This window comes from Sebastes fasciatus, chromosome 3, assembly GCF_043250625.1.
Source record: "Sebastes fasciatus isolate fSebFas1 chromosome 3, fSebFas1.pri, whole genome shotgun sequence".
In the NCBI taxonomy this organism is placed as follows: domain Eukaryota; kingdom Metazoa; phylum Chordata; class Actinopteri; order Perciformes; family Sebastidae; genus Sebastes; species Sebastes fasciatus.
This window is the reverse complement of record NC_133797.1, coordinates 41,874,657-41,894,759: the sequence shown is the minus strand read 5'-3', so window position 1 is coordinate 41,894,759 and position 20,103 is coordinate 41,874,657. Positions and strand designations below refer to the sequence as shown.

General features: G+C 41.9%; 1 protein-coding gene and 1 long non-coding RNA gene across 3 annotated transcripts in view; one reads left to right on the top strand and one right to left on the bottom strand.

Moving 5' to 3' along the window:
• Positions 1–165: 165 nt before the first annotated feature.
• Positions 166–20,103, bottom strand: part of LOC141765186 (ATP-binding cassette sub-family C member 10-like) — a 90,567-nt gene continuing 70,629 nt past the window's right edge. The window contains exons 1-10 of one of the 2 annotated variants that reach the window (XM_074631212.1): positions 14,928–15,000; positions 14,774–14,836; positions 10,754–10,967; positions 7,946–9,317; positions 6,561–6,788; positions 4,890–5,046; positions 4,477–4,634; positions 3,051–3,130; positions 1,698–1,869; positions 166–852 (exon numbers count right to left, since the gene is read on the bottom strand). In XM_074631212.1, coding sequence (XP_074487313.1) covers positions 493–852; positions 1,698–1,869; positions 3,051–3,130; positions 4,477–4,634; positions 4,890–5,046; positions 6,561–6,788; positions 7,946–9,317; positions 10,754–10,929 — 2,703 coding nt within the window. In that variant the 5' untranslated portion in view covers positions 10,930–10,967; positions 14,774–14,836; positions 14,928–15,000 and the 3' untranslated portion in view covers positions 166–492. Of the gene's footprint in view, positions 853–1,697; positions 1,870–3,050; positions 3,131–4,476; positions 4,635–4,889; positions 5,047–6,560; positions 6,789–7,945; positions 9,318–10,753; positions 10,968–14,773; positions 14,837–14,927; positions 15,001–20,103 lie in introns of those variants that run through there. The other variant, XM_074631213.1, reaches the window with a different exon arrangement.
• On the top strand, positions 16,261–16,771 carry LOC141765246 (uncharacterized). Its single transcript, XR_012593416.1, has 3 exons — positions 16,261–16,362; positions 16,421–16,640; positions 16,673–16,771. It is a non-coding gene; the product is annotated as an uncharacterized LOC141765246 (long non-coding RNA).

Here is a 20,103-nt window from a genome sequence, read left to right as displayed (position 1 = left end):
GGTCGATTATCATGACAACGGTCGAAGCTTCCAAGCATTTGGGTCAGCCCTAATAAAACTCTAATAAAATACACCCCAACACCTGCATCAGTACTCCTGCTGTTTAACCTTTTAACAGAACCAGTGCTATTGGATTAAAATTCTGAAGTGCTGTTATCCTTTTGTTTTGTGCAGACTAACGGTCCGTGTCCACAGCCTCCGTGCTTTCCACGCCCCCCATTCATTGTCTATGTAAGCAGCCGCGCAATGCATTCTGGTAGCGTGGCGTCGCGATTCGAGAGACTAGGCGTCACGACGCCCGCTCCTTATTTGCATAAATTCGAGGGCTCGTCTACTTTATGCAAATCACGGGCGTCCGACGCGACTCGCCGCCTCTCCAAACTCACGAGGATCTTTTAAAATAAACGTTGTTGATCTAAAATAAAGACAGATTCAGCAACATGGATTATTTCTCTCCTCAAATGTTTTCAGAAACACATTTCAGTGAACTATTTACGTGAAATAAGAGAAGAAAGTTTCCAAACGAGCCTCCAGACTGGTTCCGGTTTGAAAGCCGGGAGCAGCAGCCAACGGCGGGAAAGCGTTCGTCCAATCAGGAGTCGAGCGCCTTGTTTCTAGGGACAGCACACCAAGCGTCCAATGCTGGGAAGCGTCGCGTCCCCTCGCGATATAAAACGCCCGTGGACACGTACCATAACACTTCGTCTCTCTGAGCTCAGAGCAGATGGCGGCGGTAACATGCGGAGGACTGACCATGTAAACAGCTCTGGCGAGGGCCAGTCGAGCCTTCTGTCCTCCGCTCAGAGTCACTCCGTTCTCTCCCACTTCCGTCTTGTCACAGTTTGGCAAAACCTGAAGACACATTTCAGAGCAACGTTTGTTATACATGTTAAATAATCACAGCGCTCAGTTTATAACAGTTTATAATTCATCAGGCTCCGTGCAGTCGACTCACTAATATGTGCGGAGAAATGTTCTTACTCTGCACACAAAATAAGTGCACACGCATCGGATTCATGACAGGTGTGCACCACATCATTCGAACACCTCAACAGAAGCTTTGAAACACCAATATAATATAATATAATTATGACAATAACTGATGAGGATGAAAGGGCATTCATTTCATAGTTATTTAATACATTTGACCGAAGCATTAGTAAATGAACGGTTTTAAATATTGTTGTCTATTAAAGCCTTTTTAATGAATGCAGCTTTAATATGAGATGCATTTAGTTAAAAGGTCTGTTTTCACATTAAAGCTGCAGTAGTCAGAATATTTTTGGCATCATTGGGCAGACATCCCATAATAACCTTTCAGCATATTGTAATTCAAGTGTTCTGAGAGAAAACTAGACTCCTGCTCCTCCTCATGGCTCTGTTTTCAGGCTTTAGAACATCTAGCTCATGACGGGAGACTTTGACCAATCACAGGTCATTTCAGAGAGAGAGAGCGTTCCTATTGGCTGTGCTCCGGTCATGTGACCAGAACTTGGCGTTCCTTCAACAGATTTCCAACATGGCTGCTGGGTCTCATTTTCCAGCTAAACCGTGCACTACAAGATGACCGGTTAATCAGAGTATGAACGGCTGCATGTAAACGTCGTCAGTGTGAACCCAAAGAACCAATCAGACACCGTACAGCAGGTTAAGAGATGTACAGACAGGAAGAGACGTAAAGGGAGCAGTAATCGTACGTTGAGGTCGTCTGAGAGAGCGCAGGCCTCGATCACAGCCTGGTAGAAGACGGGGTCGTAGTCTTTGCCAAACAGGATGTTGTCTCGCACCGACGCGTGCTGGATCCACGGCTCCTGAGACGCCAGACCGAAGCCGGCCTCTCTGTCGGCGACATACACCACGCCGCTCAGCCTGCACGGCACACACAGGAGAGAAGACGTGTGAATACGCAGCTATATCATCTCTGAGGAGCACAACACCAACGAGAGCTGTGACTCTAGTGACTCAAAACGCCACTCTACAGCTGGGATCATCTAATGTAGTGACTGTGTATAAAAACATTAAATATATATACTTAAAGTTGTATGATACAACATACATTTTGACTTTTGGACTTTGCAACACTCTGGAGTTCGTGTTAATGTTTGGATCATACGAGTCCTACGCAGCCACCACTGAATCTAATTCTACAAACAGTATAATAATAATAATATTAGTGTAGCCGGATCTTTATCTTCAACTGTGCACCAATACTGGGTTCAAACTAGAGATGCACCGATCCGACTTTTTCAGTCCCGATACTGAGAGTGATACCTGGGCTTTGGGTATCGGCCGGTACCGAGTCCCGATCTGATACCAGTGTTTGATTAATCAGCTTTATGCCTCACTGAGTTACAGACCTTAACTTCACAAATAAATACACATTTTGATTTTATTTATACAAATTTAATTTAAATTTATTATTAAAATAATAAATCGTACACCACTAACTTGGTAATGAATCTTACAAATTGACAGATTTTTTTATTTATTATCAAAATAATAAATCGTACATCTTTAAAATTAACCAAATTTTTATTTATTATTAAAATAATAAATCAAACACAAGCAACTTGGTAAAACATCTTAAAAATTTACCGAATTTGTATTTATTATTAAAATACTTTATTAATTTTTTTAATTAATTTATTATTAAAATTAAAACTGTTGGCTAGTTTAATCTACAACAGTGCATCTTATTCTAGAAGATCATCACGTCATCTTTGTGACGAAGCATTTTCAGCTGATCCAAGAGGCTTTTTAAAGAGTTTATTTATCTTAAGAAGGAGGAGGAGGATGTTCTCGCCACATAAAGGAACACTTCTTCCTTCAGTTTATCACAAACATTCAACATCTGGAGACACCGTGGATTAAAAAACTGTAATCTGTAAAGAAACTAAAGCTGTCAGATAAATGTAGAGTTCAATATTTCCCTCTGAGATGTAGTGGAGGAGAAGCATAAAGTAGCAGTAAGTAGTAGTATGTAATTTCTAGTTAAGTACAGTACCTGAGTAAATGTACTTCGTTACTTTCCACCAGTGGATGCGGTTTACCTGTTGAGTTCTCCGGTGAGAGCAGCCAGGAAGGAACTCTTCCCACAGCCGACCTTCCCCACCACGACCACCAGAGAGCCCTGAACACGTCAACACGTCAACACGTCAACACAGCAACACGTCAACACGGCAACACGTCAACACGTCAACACGTCAACACGGCAACACAGCAACACGTCAACACGGCAACACGTCAACACGTCAACACGTCAACACGTCAACACAGCAACACGTCAACACGTCAACACGTCAACACGGCAACACGTCAACACGTCAACACGTCAACACGGCAACACGTCAACACGTCAACACGTCAACACGGTAACACAGCAACACGTCAACACGTCAACACGGCAACACGTCAACACGTCAACACGTCAACACAGCAACACGTCAACACGTCAACACGTCAACACGTCAACACGTCAACACGTCAACACGTCAACACGTCAACACGGTAACACAGCAACACGTCAACACGTCAACACAGCAACACGTCAACACGGCAACACGTCACCTCACTGCTCTGATCACATTCAACATTCAAAACTATTTACAGATGAAAAAGAAAAACTGAATTACTTCTTATTAACTCGTCCAGTCATTTTTATTTTACTTCAGTTATGTTAAAGACACGCCACTGAACGTTAGATTCATCAGTCAGCTTGTTGTTTTTATACAAACAAACGCAGCTCAGTGACGTCTCTTTACAAATATTTTGGGAAAGGAAAAAACAATATTTCATGTTTTAATAATATCGTACCGGAATTATTTGGTGTCGTTGCTGTCGAGCAGATTAGTATTTTTTTATTTCTGGTTTTAGAGGAAATTAGATTTTTAATTAGTCTTTTTAATTCACTCCTCTGCAGCAAGGTTATTATAGTAAAATGAAACTGAAACTGAAACTGAAACTGAAACTAAAATTAAAATAAGTGAAAAAAAGTATTTAGAATAAACTGAAACGATATTGCCGGGTTAAAAACTAATACAAAATGTAATAAAAATAAACGTAAATTAATTTCAGTTGTAGTTTTTTTTTAGCTATAATATATTATTATATAATATAACACTACGGAAAAAAGCAGACAGTCACTGTTGTGACGTTGAACCACAGAAACCACAGACTTCACCTTCCGGGAGCCGGCACTACACCACAATGGCTTCGCTAAAGTAGCACGAAGATTTAACATTAAACTACACAGTTCTCCAACCATGTAATATATATATGTTTATGCAGCTACATACTTCTGAGATATTATACCTGGCCATACCTAAAACAAACTAAAACTGAATATAATATAAAAACTAAACCTAAAACTAAACTGACATTAAAAATGTCAAAGTGTAATTTAATAACAGAGGGCATGCAGACAGTAAAGTGATATATTAAATATATATATTAGATGTGTCATCAGGTGTGTTGTACCTTGGTGATGTGCAGACTGAGACTGTGCAGCAACAGACTTCCTTTAGCAGATCCAGGTTCAGTTCCTCCCTCTTGGTTCTGGTCGGGACCGTCGGGCTCCTGCCAGGAAAACTTCCCCTGGCTCAACAGGATGGATGTCTGACTGTCTTCAGGAGACACTGAGACACATATGGAAATATATATATTATCATATATAATGATACAGAATTATAATAACATTTAATAACTTTGGATTAACAATTAATGCAACAGTTGTAGTTATTATGGTGAATCCATAAAGCTGTAAAAGAGCTGAAACTGCTGTGGAACTTCAAACTGTTTTCTGCCTACAGTGACTGTTGTAGACAGACAGACAAATACTCCACTATGACCTGTATCTGGTACACATGAACTCCAGATCAGCAGCAGCGTACCCAGGGCGTAGTACGCCTGCAGGTCCTGGTTGGTCAGTTTGAAGAACCGTTGGATTCGCTCCAGAGACACTTTGGCCTCCAGGATGCCGTTGAGCACCCAGGGGAAAGAGTTGAGAGGGATGATCAGCATCCCCACCAGAGCCAGCGTGGTGAACACCTGCAGGGGAGGACATCCATTACCACTGACGTAGAGACGCAGAGACCTAGAGACGTAGTGACGTATTGACGTATTGACGTAGAGACGCAGAGACGTAGAGACGTAGAGACGTAGAGTTACAGACGTAGTGACGTAGAGACGTAGTGACGTAGAGTTACAGACGTAGTGACGTAGAGACGTAGAGACGTAGTGACGTAGAGACGTAGAGACGTAGTGACGTAGAGACGTAGAGACGTAGAGACGTAGAGACGTAGAGACGCAGTGACGTAGAGACGCAGTGACGTAGAGACGCAGTGACGTAGTGACGTAGAGTTACAGACGTAGTGACGTAGAGACGTAGTGACGTAGAGACGTAGAGACGTAGAGACGTAGAGACGTAGAGACGCAGAGACGCAGTGACGTAGAGACGCAGTGACGTAGAGACGCAGTGACGTAGTGACGTAGAGTTACAGACGTAGTGACGTAGAGACGTAGAGACATAGAGATGCAGTGACGTAGAGACGCAGTGACGTAGAGACGCAGTGACGTAGTGACGTAGAGTTACAGACGTAGTGACGTAGAGACGTAGAGACGTAGAGACGTAGAGATGCAGTGACGTAGAGACGCAGTGACGTAGAGACGCAGTGACGTAGTGACGTAGAGTTACAGACGTAGTGACGTAGAGACGTAGAGACGTAGAGACGTAGAGATGCAGTGACGTAGAGACGTAGTGACGCAGAGACACAGAGACGCAGAGACGTAGAGACGTAGAGACGTAGTGACGTAGAGACGTATTGACGTATTGACGTAGAGACGCAGAGACGTAGTGACGTAGAGTTACAGACGTAGTGACGTAGAGACGTAGTGACGTAGAGTTACAGACGTAGTGACGTAGAGACGTAGAGACGTAGTGACGTAGAGACGTAGAGACGTAGAGACGTAGAGACGCAGTGACGTAGAGACGCAGTGACGTAGTGACGTAGAGTTACAGACGTAGTGACGTAGAGACGTAGAGACGTAGAGATGCAGTGACGTAGAGACGCAGTGACGTGGAGACGTAGAGACGTAGAGACGTAGTGACGCAGAGACGCAGAGACGCAGAGACGTAGAGACGTAGAGACGTAGTGACGTAGAGACGTAGAGACGTAGAGGGTGATGGGGTGAGGGTGAGGTTGAGAGAGAAAGGTGAGGTAGATGAGGAGGGAGGTGGGGGTGGAGGAAGAGTGAACCTGAGCACCAGATGAAAATCCTTACTGAAATATGATGGATTGAAGTTTTTTAATTCTCTAAATTACCCCAAAAATATATAAAAAGAATATTTGTGGGTAATTTAGGGTGTCCAATTAGCCTCATGCATAACTAGGAATGGTGGGAGAAACCTGAGCACCAGGAGAAAACCCACACAGTCACAGGCAGAATATACAAACTCCACACAGCCGGACAGGTGGAGGTGTCTCACTAATCACTGAGCCACTCCTGCTTATAACGAAGGTATAAACTAAACTGAAGAAGCTAAAAGGGTGAAGCGTCCCCACCTTGGGCGCCGTCAGCTGGTGTCCCAGCAGTACGTAGGTGATGAAGGTGAGGATGGAGATGACCACGGGCAGAGCGGCCCAGGTGTAAACACACATGGCATCCAGGTACTTGATGGCCTTGAGGTGGGACAGCTCCCGTTGACGACAGTCGGCGACCTTCTGAGTGAAACGAGGCTCCCAGTTGTAGAACTTGATGACGCGAATGCCGAAGAGGATCTCCGTCATCAACTGGGACAGAAAAGACACAAAATGAAGAGAAGGATCTGAATCTCCACGTTGTTTTAGGGAAAATACTCCACCAGTCATTCATTCATTTATTAGTTACACATCTTCTAGTAACCAAAAAGATACATCTGATCTTTATCCAGGTTTTAAATTCCTAATCAATTTAACTTCTTTAAGAAAAGTCTGACTACATAAGTCATAGTCAAGTCAGCACACTGACACACTGACAGCTGTTGTTGCCTGTTGGGCTGCAGTTTGACATGTTATGATCTGAGCATATTGTTTTATGCTAAATGCAGTACCTGTGAGGGTTTCTGGATCAATATCTGTCATTGTTTTGTGTTGTTCATTGATTTATAATAATAAATATATACATACATTTGCATAAAGCAGCATATTTGTCCACTCCCATGTTGATAAGAGGATTAAATACTTGACTAATCTCCCTTTAAGGTTAATTTAGAACAGATAAAAAAAATTGTGATTAATCGGGATTAAATATTATAATTAAGTTACTATGAGGAAATTACTATCATTAACTATAAATATAAATGGGAAGGGATGACCTTTATTTGTCCAGGTGGGGGTAGTTAAACTCTCATACTTTGTGTTTGTTATGGCAATAATAACTGTTCTACTTTTTTTAAATAAAAACAATTAATAACAAAAAAATACAAATATAAATAAATCCAAAATATTTTAAGCTTGAATTAAGAAAACTAAGAAAAAACCTTTAAAGAAATGCATGCACTGCAATGCAATATGTGCAAATATGGCGATGTAGATTTATCTAGATTTTATCTATAAGTCAAAAATCTGCTAATAATATCAGCCTGGTGATATATCTCAACTTATATATATATATTTATTTATATTTATAAAGCACACTAGTAAATGTAGACTACATCTATCATTTATTAATGGATCAATTATTATTATAATTATTATTATTATTATTATAATTATTATTATTATAATTATTATTATTATTATTATTATTATTATTATTATTATTATTATTATTATTATAATTATTATTATTATTATTATTATTACCCTTATTACCACAGGATTTGTAAAAAAACTGAAATAGAAATAACTTGATTGTCTATTTTTTGCGTAGAAAAGGCAGAAACTTGTCTTTTCTAAACGGTCCTCACCTTCACACGGCTGTCCTTGTGCCGGAGCATGTGCTGGTTGTTGCTAAGGATACGGGAGGCGAGGAACTTGTTGAACGGCACCATCAGCAGCGCCATGCACAACCCGCCGAGGAAGGCCACGCCCACCTGCAGGTAGAGCAGGTAGAGGGTGATGATGAAGCGCAGCGGCATGCTCCACAGCTCGTGGAAACTGTTGAAGAAGTTGACCACGCGGTCCGTGTCCGTGCTCATCAGGTTCACCACCTCTCCCAGCGCGGTGTCGGCCAGGCTGCTGCCGCTGACCCGCAGGGCTTTGCCGTAAATGGCCGACACAAGAGCGGCGCGCGCCGACAGCGCCACCTTGGAGACCTCGAAGACGAAGATGTTTTGAAGGAAGGAGGCGAGGAAGGTGGTGGCGAAGAGGCCCAGAGCGCACCAGGCGCCCCAGCTGACCGGAGCTGCCGGGTCCTCCATGAAGTTCACCAGACTGCTAAGGAGCAGCGGACCGGTGAAGCTCAGCATGTCGACCACCGCCTTCAGTACGCCGAGGACGTAGTAACGACGCCCGAACGCCTTGTGCAGCACCCTCAGCAGTCCTACGTCCCCCTCCAGCTCCAGCGGTTCCTCCTGGTAGCGTGAACTCCAGCTGCCACTCAGGAGGTTTCTGCCGACCGGCCGGGGCCACTGATCCCGCCCGCCGCTGACCGCCGCCCCTCGCCGGCACGCTTCCCAGCACTGGTGGAAGTATCGGCAAACCACGGTAGTCCGAAGTTTCCGAGGGAGGTGATAGACATCAGCCGGTCCGTCTAGCTCCCCTCGCTGCCCTCGTCTGAGGAGAGGCGTCAACCACAGGTAGAAGAGCCGAGAGACGCAGCCGCTCCCGTCCTCCGCCACCATCTCGCCGGTATCCGGCTGCCTGCTCTCTGGGATGAGCGGAGATCCGTCCACAGCGTTGATATACAAAGTGTATCCAGCATCACTGATGCAGGGAAACGCAAACGCCAGAAGATAAACCAGAAGAGGGAGCGTCCGGGCCGAGGCAAGCACAAAACGTGCAAATTCCAGAGGTTCCGTGAGGTTCAGATACTCCTGGCGGTCGCAGTCAATCATCACGGTGACGACCAGGTTTGGGACGGACAGAAGAACCAGCAGGAGCAGCAGCGGAGGTCCTCTGGTCCTCCTGAAGGCCGTCCTCCGGAGAACCGTGATGGCGCTGAAGTGGACCAGCCAGGCCAGGATGGCGCAGCCGTCGGCCAGGACGTCCAGGTACACGTCGGCCTGCTGGAGGAGGCTCGCCAGGACGACGTCCGCAGCGAAGAGCAGCGCCGCCAGCAGAGCCGACACCCACCTGAGGGTCCAACCGCAGGGAGGAGACGTCTGGAGGAGGTCGCATCTACAAAACAGAAACATCATTACTGAAAATACCAAAGAGGCATGATGAAGATTACTCTTATCGCCAATACTGATACAATAACAGGGGGGGGGGGATCGATTCACCTTTGTATCCCGATTTTCTTTTTTCCAATTTCTAAATAGATGTTTTAATGCCAGAATCGATATATCTGCTTCATCTGAGTCTATGTGTCCGTCAACCAAAACAAACCTCAGAGAGTCTAAACCGTTGGAGGGTCAGCGTGGATACGACCTGCACCCTCCCATGTTAAATCCAGCGTGGTAAACACTACACATCCAGTAAAGGATGGAAACACTTTGGGTTTCACACATTGACAGGAAAAGCAGAGCTAGACAGAGCAGAGCTAAAGCTGCATGCTAACTCTGTCACGGACAGGAAACGTTATCGTATGGCGGTAACGTGGCGGTGGAGCCGGCCGTCGCTCTCGTCTCCGTGGTCAAACGGGCCGACGCTACGACTGTAGAGCACCCAGATACTGACATGTCTGTTCTCTGCATTGAAACGGCCCCGATGGAGCTGACCATGGATGGATAAAGAGAACGGAGCTGACGGGAGAGCTAGAGACCACCTTGGAGAAGTTAGAGGAAGTAGACACGTCTGCTTTTCAAAATAAGGTGTTAACAAAGGGAACTGTAGATACTAAATACATCTATGGAAATCAGATTGATGGATTATATTCACCAGAAGTATAAAACAACATAAATTAAAAAGAAAACCCCACTAATCTGTGAGGGACATGTCTTTAATCTTTGATTTTGGGGACGCTGGATAATAAATGTAATCAATAACTCCTGACAATGATCCTGATATATTTGACTTCAGGACTTCAAAGTAAAAGTCTCTAGAAGTGTCTGATTCATCTTGTTCCCTTCATGGTCTAGAGGTAAAAAAGTTAACAACAATCACAATAAATCAGAATATTGAATCGCAATACTTAAAAACACATCGAATCGGCACCCAGGTATGTTGATAGTATCTAATACGGAGATAGGTGAACCGTCCCAGCTCCATACAATAACAGATTCCTTTATTGTAAAAGAGTGAAGTGGACAATAGAGGCTAACTTTCAGATTATACATTTATTTTTCCACAAATAAAACTAAAGTCTAGAGTCAAGAATAGTGTCGTAAAACTGTAAGACATGAAGACGTTTGAATGTTATCATGAATAACTTGTGCAATACTGTCATACTGTACATTCAAGAAATGTTTTAATTCATTTCTTATTTACTCTGGCATTTATATTTAACACACTTAATAAATCACACTCCTCAGCACTTTGAATTGACTTATTTGCACTCTGGTTATTTGTTATATCTGTTATATTTCACTGATGTTAACAAACTGCATGGTATGGTTTCTAATGAATGAATAAACGGTGTGGACAGAGCGAGGACTCAGAAAGGTGCGACCCACCTCGCCATGCCGAGGTAGCAGGCGCTGAAGACGGCCATCCCTGCATGAGGCAGCGCTCCGAGGACGAGCTGGTTGAAACAGGCGCTGACGTGTCCGTTCTGCCACACGGGGAACGGGTTGTGCTCGTCTGTCTGACAGAGACCCGCCACCAGCTCTGCCGGACCGAACCCCCTCATCCCTCCTCCTATCGGACCGCCGTCATTCTAGAAAACATCTGAAGAGCAAAAACCATTATGAGTTACTACCAGTAAGAGACAGAGAGAGATAACAGAGATGTTAGAGATTCATTATGAAAACAGACAGATCTGTGTCTACGTTAGAGGCCAAGATGGGAGCTCTATTGCAGGTTAAAAGGTTAACAGGTGAGATTCTAAAGTATCCATATAAATATAAACTTTATTTAAGTTTTAATCTTCCCATAGGCTGCGGTGCTGTGATCGACCCACGCCGCCCTCTGAGCCACAGCCACCTGGGGGCGCTATTTCACAGCATTATAGTGGATTCAATTCTGATCTGAAAACTATTTCAAAGTAGATCCAAAGAGTTCTGATCCTGAAGATTTGGATCCAGATTTGGGGATCCAACCCAAACCTTTATTCTGGACAAAATGCTGCCAGGATGGTTTGGATCCCACCTCAGAGGTAAATCCACTGATGTAGACAAATAGTCTTCACTGCTCCCAAGATGTTCAATACATTTATTACATCAGTTGAAGGTGATTTTTTACCTATTGAGAATTAATAAAAATGATCAATAATCCCTCCATAATACCACATTAAGACACCAAGACCTCGAGGAACATCTTCTGAATGCTCTAGGTCTCAAGTTTGATCCATCCATCCTCTGAATGCTCTAGGTCTCAAGTTTGATCCATCCATCCTCTGAATGCTCTAGGTCTCTAGTCTGATCCATCCATCCATCCTCTGAATACTCTAGGTCTCTAGTTTGATCCATCCATCCTCTGAATGCTCTAGGTCTCTAGTCTGATCCATCATCCTCTTAATGCTCTAGGTCTCTAGTCTGATCCATCCATCCTCTGAATGCTCTAGGTCTCTAGTCTGATCCATCCATCCTCTGAATGCTCTAGGTCTCTAGTTTGATCCATCCATCCTCTGAATGCTCTAGGTCTCTAGTTTGATCCATCCATCCTCTGAATGCTCTAGGTCTCTAGTCTGATCCATCCATCCTCTGAATGCTCTAGGTCTCTAGTTTGATCCATCCATCCTCTGAATGCTCTAGGTCTCTAGTCTGATCCATCATCCTCTTAATGCTCTAGGTCTCTAGTCTGATCCATCCATCCTCTGAATGCTCTAGGTCTCTAGTTTGATCCATCCATCCTCTGAATGCTCTAGGTCTCTAGTTTGATCCATCCATCCTCTGAATGCTCTAGGTCTCAAGTTTGATCCATCCATCCTCTGAATGCTCTAGGTCTCTAGTCTGATCCATCCATCCATCCTCTGAATACTCTAGGTCTCTAGTTTGATCCATCCATCCTCTGAATGCTCTAGGTCTCTAGTTTGATCCATCCATCCTCTGAATGCTCTAGGTCTCTAGTCTGATCCATCCATCCTCTGAATGCTCTAGGTCTCTAGTCTGATCCATCCATCCTCTGAATGCTCTAGGTCTCTAGTCTGATCCATCCATCCTCTGAATGCTCTAGGTCTCTAGTTTGATCCATCCATCCTCTGAATGCTCTAGGTCTCTAGTTTGATCCATCCATCCTCTGAATGCTCTAGGTCTCTAGTTTGATCCATCCATCCTCTGAATGCTCTAGGTCTCTAGTCTGATCCATCCATCCTCTGAATGCTCTAGGTCTCTAGTTTGATCCATCCATCCTCTGAATGCTCTAGGTCTCTAGTTTGATCCATCCATCCTCTGAATGCTCTAGGTCTCTAGTTTGATCCATTATCCTCTGAATGCTCTAGGTCTCTTGTCTGATCCATCCATCCTCTGAATACTCTAGGTCTCTAGTCTGATCCATCCATCCTCTGAATGCTCTAGGTCTCTAGTTTGATCCATCCATCCTCTGAATGCTCTAGGTCTCTAGTCTGATCCATCCATCCTCTGAATGCTCTAGGTCTCTAGTTTGATCCATCCATCCTCTGAATGCTCTAGGTCTCTAGTCTGATCCATCATCCTCTTAATGCTCTAGGTCTCTAGTCTGATCCATCCATCCTCTGAATGCTCTAGGTCTCTAGTTTGATCCATCCATCCTCTGAATGCTCTAGGTCTCTAGTCTGATCCATCCATCCTCTGAATGCTCTAGGTCTCTAGTCTGATCCATCCATCCTCTGAATGCTCTAGGTCTCTAGTTTGATCCATCCATCCTCTGAATGCTCTAGGTCTCTAGTTTGATCCATCCATCCTCTGAATGCTCTAGGTCTCTAGTCTGATCCATCCATCCTCTGAATGCTCTAGGTCTCTAGTTTGATCCATCCATCCTCTGAATGCTCTAGGTCTCTAGTCTGATCCATCATCCTCTTAATGCTCTAGGTCTCTAGTCTGATCCATCCATCCTCTGAATGCTCTAGGTCTCTAGTTTGATCCATCCATCCTCTGAATGCTCTAGGTCTCTAGTTTGATCCATCCATCCTCTGAATGCTCTAGGTCTCTAGTTTGATCCATCCATCCTCTGAATGCTCTAGGTCTCTAGTCTGATCCATCCATCCTCTGAATGCTCTAGGTCTCTAGTTTGATCCATCCATCCTCTGAATGCTCTAGGTCTCTAGTTTGATCCATCCATCCTCTGAATGCTCTAGGTCTCTAGTCTGATCCATCCATCCTCTGAATGCTCTAGGTCTCTAGTCTGATCCATCCATCCTCTGAATGCTCTAGGTCTCTAGTTTGTATCTGTAAAGTTTCATGAGGCTGTGATTATCCTAGAGGTCACCACAGGTCATTTTGTACAGTGAGGTCAATGAAATGTCTCCTATGGGGACTAACATCATCACACATGAATCCAGTTGGGCTCATTGGATCCACCAGAGTCTCAGCTTTACAGTGAGACCCAATTGATGGACTTCAGAGACTGTTTAGGGAACCCAGTATGCAGAAATATTCAGATACACCATTTTAGAATAGGAGACAATAACACATTTAAACTGCATGTGATTATCATAAAGGGGGCATGTCTGTAAAGGGGAGACTCGTGGGTACCCATAGAACCCATTTACATTCACTGATCTGGAGGTCAGAGGTCAAAGGACCCCTTTGGAAATGGACATGACAGTTTTTCCTCACCAACATTTAACCCAACTTTGGAGCGTTATTTAACCTCCTTCCAGACATGGACCAGTGGAAATCTCAGGTTTCCTAGTTTCATATAATATCTGATGTCTTCACTCTAGATCTAAAACATACTAGAGCCTCTGAAAGACAGTTAATCAGGATCTCAGGGGGTTCAAATCAGGCCAATCAGGAAAATCAGCCTTTTCAACTTTTGCCATTCAGACTAATATAATAATAATAATAATGATAATAATAATAATAACAATAATAACACTACTAATACTAATACTAATAATAATAACCATAATAATAATAACAATAATAATAACAATAATAATTATAATAACAATAATAATAATAATAATAACCATAATAATAATAATAATAATAATAATAATAACACTACTAATAATAATAATAATAATAATAACCATAATAATAATAATAATAACAATACAAATAATAATAATAATAATAATAACCATAATAATAATAATAATAATAATAATAATAATAACAATAACAATAACAATAATAATAATAATAATGTTAGTCCTCTCAGACACAATCAAGCTTCTGTGGCAGTAGATTATTAACTTCTGAACGGTAGTGGACATTAAATATATATTTCCTAAATGGCCTGTTTGTCTAATCCAGGTTGTTTTTGTCTGTCCAGTAGTCAGAGAGTCAGAGAGTCCAGCTGGATCTCCACCAAACACCACAACATCAACATTTATCACTTCTCAAGAAGAACAACACAAACTGAGACAACAAACTGAAGAGTTCACTTACATGTGTCCATCTTTACTGTGTTTCTGAACTGTAGTCTAACCAGTGATTCATCAGACAGACAGACAGAGCAGTGATCAGTGAGCAGTGATCAGTGAGCAGTGATCAGTGAGCAGTGAGCAGTGGTCTGAGCAGTGAGCAGTGGTCTGAGCTGTGAGCAGTGGTCTGTGATCAGTGGTCTGTGGTTCCTGACTGAAGGAAGCTTCACTCATGTAAACAAATGCTTTCATCCAGCTAACAGGAAATACTTCTTCTGTCGCTTCCTGATGACGTACACCAGAAGCTTTTCAAAATAAAAGTCCAGCAGGTCACTAAAGAGGAGTGCTAGAAGATGAAGATCCTTTACTTCAGTAAAAATAGAAATACCATGATCTAAAAAAATACTCTATTACATGTACAAGTCCTGCATTCAAAATGTTACTTAAGAAAAACTACTGAAGTATTAGCAACAAAATGTACTTAAAGTAAAAGTACTCCTTATGCAGAATGGTGTTATATTATTATACAATATTATATTATTCTGGTGTTATCACTAACAAACACATATAAGAGTGTTTGAATGTTGTAGTTTTGTCTAAAATCAATAATTATATAAAAATATTTTTAATTAATTAATTAATTAAAAAGTGGATGGATGTCTGCAGGGACAATGATGGAGATAAATCCAAGACTTTATTGTTCTATCACTGACAAAGTCAGATATGTATATTATTTTGTTATTATTTGTTATTTTTACAAAAAGACTAAATTAAAGTTATTACTAAATTACTAAAAAGTGTTTTTTATCTAGAATCGATCCTAAGATGGGAGTTAGGAAACAGTAAAAGAAGCAGCGTAAATAGTTTGAGTTCTTTATTGAGGGGGGTGACTGTAGAAAAGGAGCAAACTTTATGTTTTAGCACCTTTACACAAGTTATAAAATGAATTGCTGGTTCTCTGGGTTCTCCATATAAACACATATATCAGCCTGGAGAAGGAGAAGCATTTCATTCACCGAAATCAAACAATAGAAACGTCTAAATTTGGAAAATCTCATCATATTTCATTACAATGAAGATTAAATGAACACATTTTGGAACCTGGGATTTTAAATCAGTGCACATTACATTAGCATGTAACATAAGTTAAAAACACAAAAGGAATTTTACAAATGTTGTTACCTGGAATTAGACAGAAAAAAAACATCTTTAAATACTGGGTGAAGCTGTCTAAGGCATCTTTAATTCAATAGAAAAAAGATCTACAAGTCTTATACAAAGCAGGAATGAAGCTATACAATGTCACATTATACTTTATTCCTTAAACACTGTACAAAGTTCATTTCCTTCTGGGCTGAACGCGCCAACCACAACACTATAGGCAGCTTAACGTTTGAGTTTTAATATCCTACATTTACTGTGTCTACCAGACACCAACCGATTACACTGTTATCAGGCTATTAAATAGGTGTTATCAGTCGCTATCAGCACCATAGATGTGGGTCAGTAGCGGCCTACTACACCTACTACGTTGTAAGAAGTGAAAGTGAAACTTTTTGAACACAAACAAAACAACTTCTTTAGGTTTAGTCAATAAAACTATAACTTCTTTAGGTTTAGTCAATAAAACTACAACTTATTTAGGTTTAGTCAATAAAACTAACTTCTTTAGGTTTAGTCAATAAAACTACAACTTCTTTAGGTTTAGTCAATAAAACTACAACTTATTTAGGTTTAGGTAACAAAACCACACTTAGTCAAGTTTAGGGAAAAACATTGTGTTTGGATGAAATAACTGTGAACACAAAGACAAATAACATTGTTGGTTTCACACAGAATGTGAATTTATTAAACCTAAAGAAGTTGTAGTTTTGTTGCCTAAACCTAAAGAAGTTGTAGTTTTGTTGCCTAAACCTAAAGAAAGTGTAGTTTTGTTGCCTAAACCTAAAGAAGTTGTAGTTTTGTTGCCTAAACCTAAAGAAGTTGTAGTTTTGTTGCCTAAACCTAAAGAAGTTGTAGTTTTGTTGGCTAAACCTAAATAAGTTTTAGTTTTGTTGCCTAAACCTAAAGAAGTTGTAGTTTTGTTGGCTAAACCTAAAGAAGTTGTAGTTTTGTTGCCTAAACCTAAAGACGTAACGTTTCATTCACTTCTTACAACGTAGTAGGTGTAGTAGGCCGCTACTGACCCACATCTATGGTGCTGACAGCGAGTGATAACACCTATTTAACAGCCTGATAACAGTCTAATCGGCTGCAGACACACGCTGTATTTACATATTCAGACATGAAACATAAATATGAGCAGACTCTGTCTGTCCATCACATAATGGCATCGCTTGTCCTCAGACACATTCTTGAAAAAATAAAACCAAATATTGGCCACCGACGTGTCAGCTTTCTGTTTATGTGAAGCACTTTGAGGGAAAACTGATTCAAAATGCTTTAAAAGAAATCTGACTTCAGCTTTTTGGTCAAAGTTGTTGATGTTCAGCGAGGCAGCGCCGTCCACTTACGAGTCACAGTATTAAAACACGCCGCCGCCGCTACCTGCTGTCTGACGGCACCACGCTAACGGGACCAATAAGCCTCCTTTAACAAGAAGTCGGTGTATTTCTTTAAATAAAAGGAACAACTTCAGACTGACTGATGACATGTTAGTCAGTAAATCTTCATTATATATAAAAAAAAAAACATGTTTCCTGTAAAGCAAAAGAGAAATTAAAGTTTGAATACTGTACAGTCGGCCTGATGCTGCACATCTGGAGATCAACTAAACGTCTTAATTCAGAATTAAAGCTGGAAAAAAATAACTGATCTGAGGCCTGAGAAAGGTTTGTTTTACATCTCGGGACGTGATTGTCAAGTCAGGCCAAATAAAAGAAAATCTGATCATATATATACAGTATATATATATACACTGTATATACAGCAATGCATAGGCTACAAATCATCAAATCTAAATGATACCGTGAGTAAAGCAGAAAAGTTACCCTGTAAATTAGTTGCTTATTTATTAGTACACACAGTGTAAGTAGGGCTCGGTATCAGACCTTATCTTGATACCGTACTTTGAGAAGTATAAACATGTTTTTCTAAAGTATACACCAATAATGAAAACTCACAACTGTTCAGTTAATAAAAGGAGACGTTGATGTTAAAATTAAAAGTCTAAACACACGCAGCCATTCAAAAACTAAACAGAAGAATACTGTCTAAAAAGTTTTGATTTAAAAAAAGGAACTTTGTGGGAAAAGAAGAAGTTCATATATCGGATGAACTCTGAATACTCAACGGCTTCAAGGACTCAGTTCAGCCCCGGACGCTCGCGTACCTGTTGTGGTATCGACCTGGTTTGGATGTCGGAGGTAAAGAGCGGGTTTATCAGCGGAGTGATCACTGATATGTCACTGAATTAAACACCCGGAGACTCTGTTTGACCGTTAAATAAACTCGGCCCCGTCGCCGCCTGACAGACAATGAAGGAGTTCTCTCCAGAAAGTCTTTGCAGTACTTCTCTAAAAGTAGTCTTAGGTAGTCTTTAATGAACATCTCTGAGGCAGGTCAGTAGGGCTGCACGATTAATGGCCAAAATGATAATCACGATTATTCATCACGATTATTAATTGATTTAAAAGGACAAAATATTTGTATTGCACTTTCACAATTAAATCAACAGAGTGCTGCTTTCACTTCCACGCTGTGCTACATTCCTGCTAATTAACAACTCTCTGCATCAAAATAAGACTTAAAATGAGGTTCGTCTTCACCTGGGGATTCGATGCATTTTCATTTTGCTCGTTGGTAAAACGAGTAATATACAACAGTACAGCGTATTACTCTTCTACTCTGGACTGAAAGGTGTTCACAGGCTGCTGCCGCTGTAGGTTGTAGGACAGTTTTCTATGAGTGGAGCACAGTTTAAAGTTCATTTAATTGTGGGAAGTCCAAATTGTGATGGTGATTAATATGTGATTAATTGTGCAGCCCTGCGTGTCAGTCGGGTGTTAGTGGAGCTCTGATCATCTGAGATGTTACCAACAACTGATAGAATGATCTCAACCCACGGCCCGATCACTCTGGTGTTCCACAAGGATCAACGCTGCGTCCTCCGTCACTCTACAACTACAGGTCTGTGGCATTATGTCTAATCGTGATAGGACACTTCAGCCAAGTTCACACAACACACGACGACACAATCTCAGTACTGTCTTCACGACACAACTTGCCGTCTTGTAATCTTGAGTCTTTAAGTCGTGGTGGTTTTAACACTACACATCTGACGGAGACAGGAAGTCACACTACGAGATCTTTGACCAGGAGGAATCCCCGAAGACGTCTCCAGACTACGTTTAGTCACCAAAACATGCAAGAAGCACACAGTAAATGACGTGATACCATACGGGAGACACAATGCTGATGTTGTCGTTTGGTGAACACATGTTCACCAAACAGCTGGTTTCCACACGTCTTCTTTACTATTTATTCCTCTCGGTGCAACAACTTTTTTGCTAGCACATCCAGTCAGTTCCTGTTGTTCCAGACGACCCCTCCTCCCCCAGGTTCACCATCAACACGTGTCTCGCACTCTCATTGGCTGCAGCTCATGGCCAGAGTCCCCGACAGGTCCGGATATTTAGCATGCTACAGTAGATATCTGGAATGTGTCTGCGAGCCTCTTGGCGGAAATCTTTGAGCAGCTCACACGTGACGCGAGCCAACGCTGATTTGAGTCTGATCTGAGGCTTTTTGTCGGGGAGCAGAAAATCAGGGCTCAAGTGGTGTAGAGTGAACTAGACGTCAGGCTGCATTCACACACCAGGCGGCTGCAGGGTTGTGCGGCGATGTGGAGAGTCACTTTAACAAGACTGCACACTGACGGCACGACGATTAGCGTCTTTTGTTCCATCTGAATGGCCGGTTACGTGATTGGCCACCGCAGCGTGACGTCAGGTTGTGTTTCTACTAAGGCTGTCGAAGTTATTTGTGATTAATCATGATTAAATATTTTAATTGATTGACAGCCCTAATTGTTCCAAATATTGATTATGTTTCTACCTTTCTGCCACAGGCCGCTGTGTACTACGTACTACCTCCATTCAGAATAAATGGGAGGACTCAACGTTTTCGCCGCGCCGCTGGATCTGGTGTGAATGCAGCTTTAAGCCCCATCTAAAGTCTCAGGATGGCCTCCCACAAAGCCCCACAACTGTCTCATTAATGCTCCCTCAACCAGACACAAGACAATATCTGAAACCTTTCTAAGCTTAACAAAGTTTGAGTGTGACATTCAAATCAAATTTCAACATTCAGTCTTGCTTCTCACTTCCAAAAAAAGTTGTTTGTAACGTTTGCTGA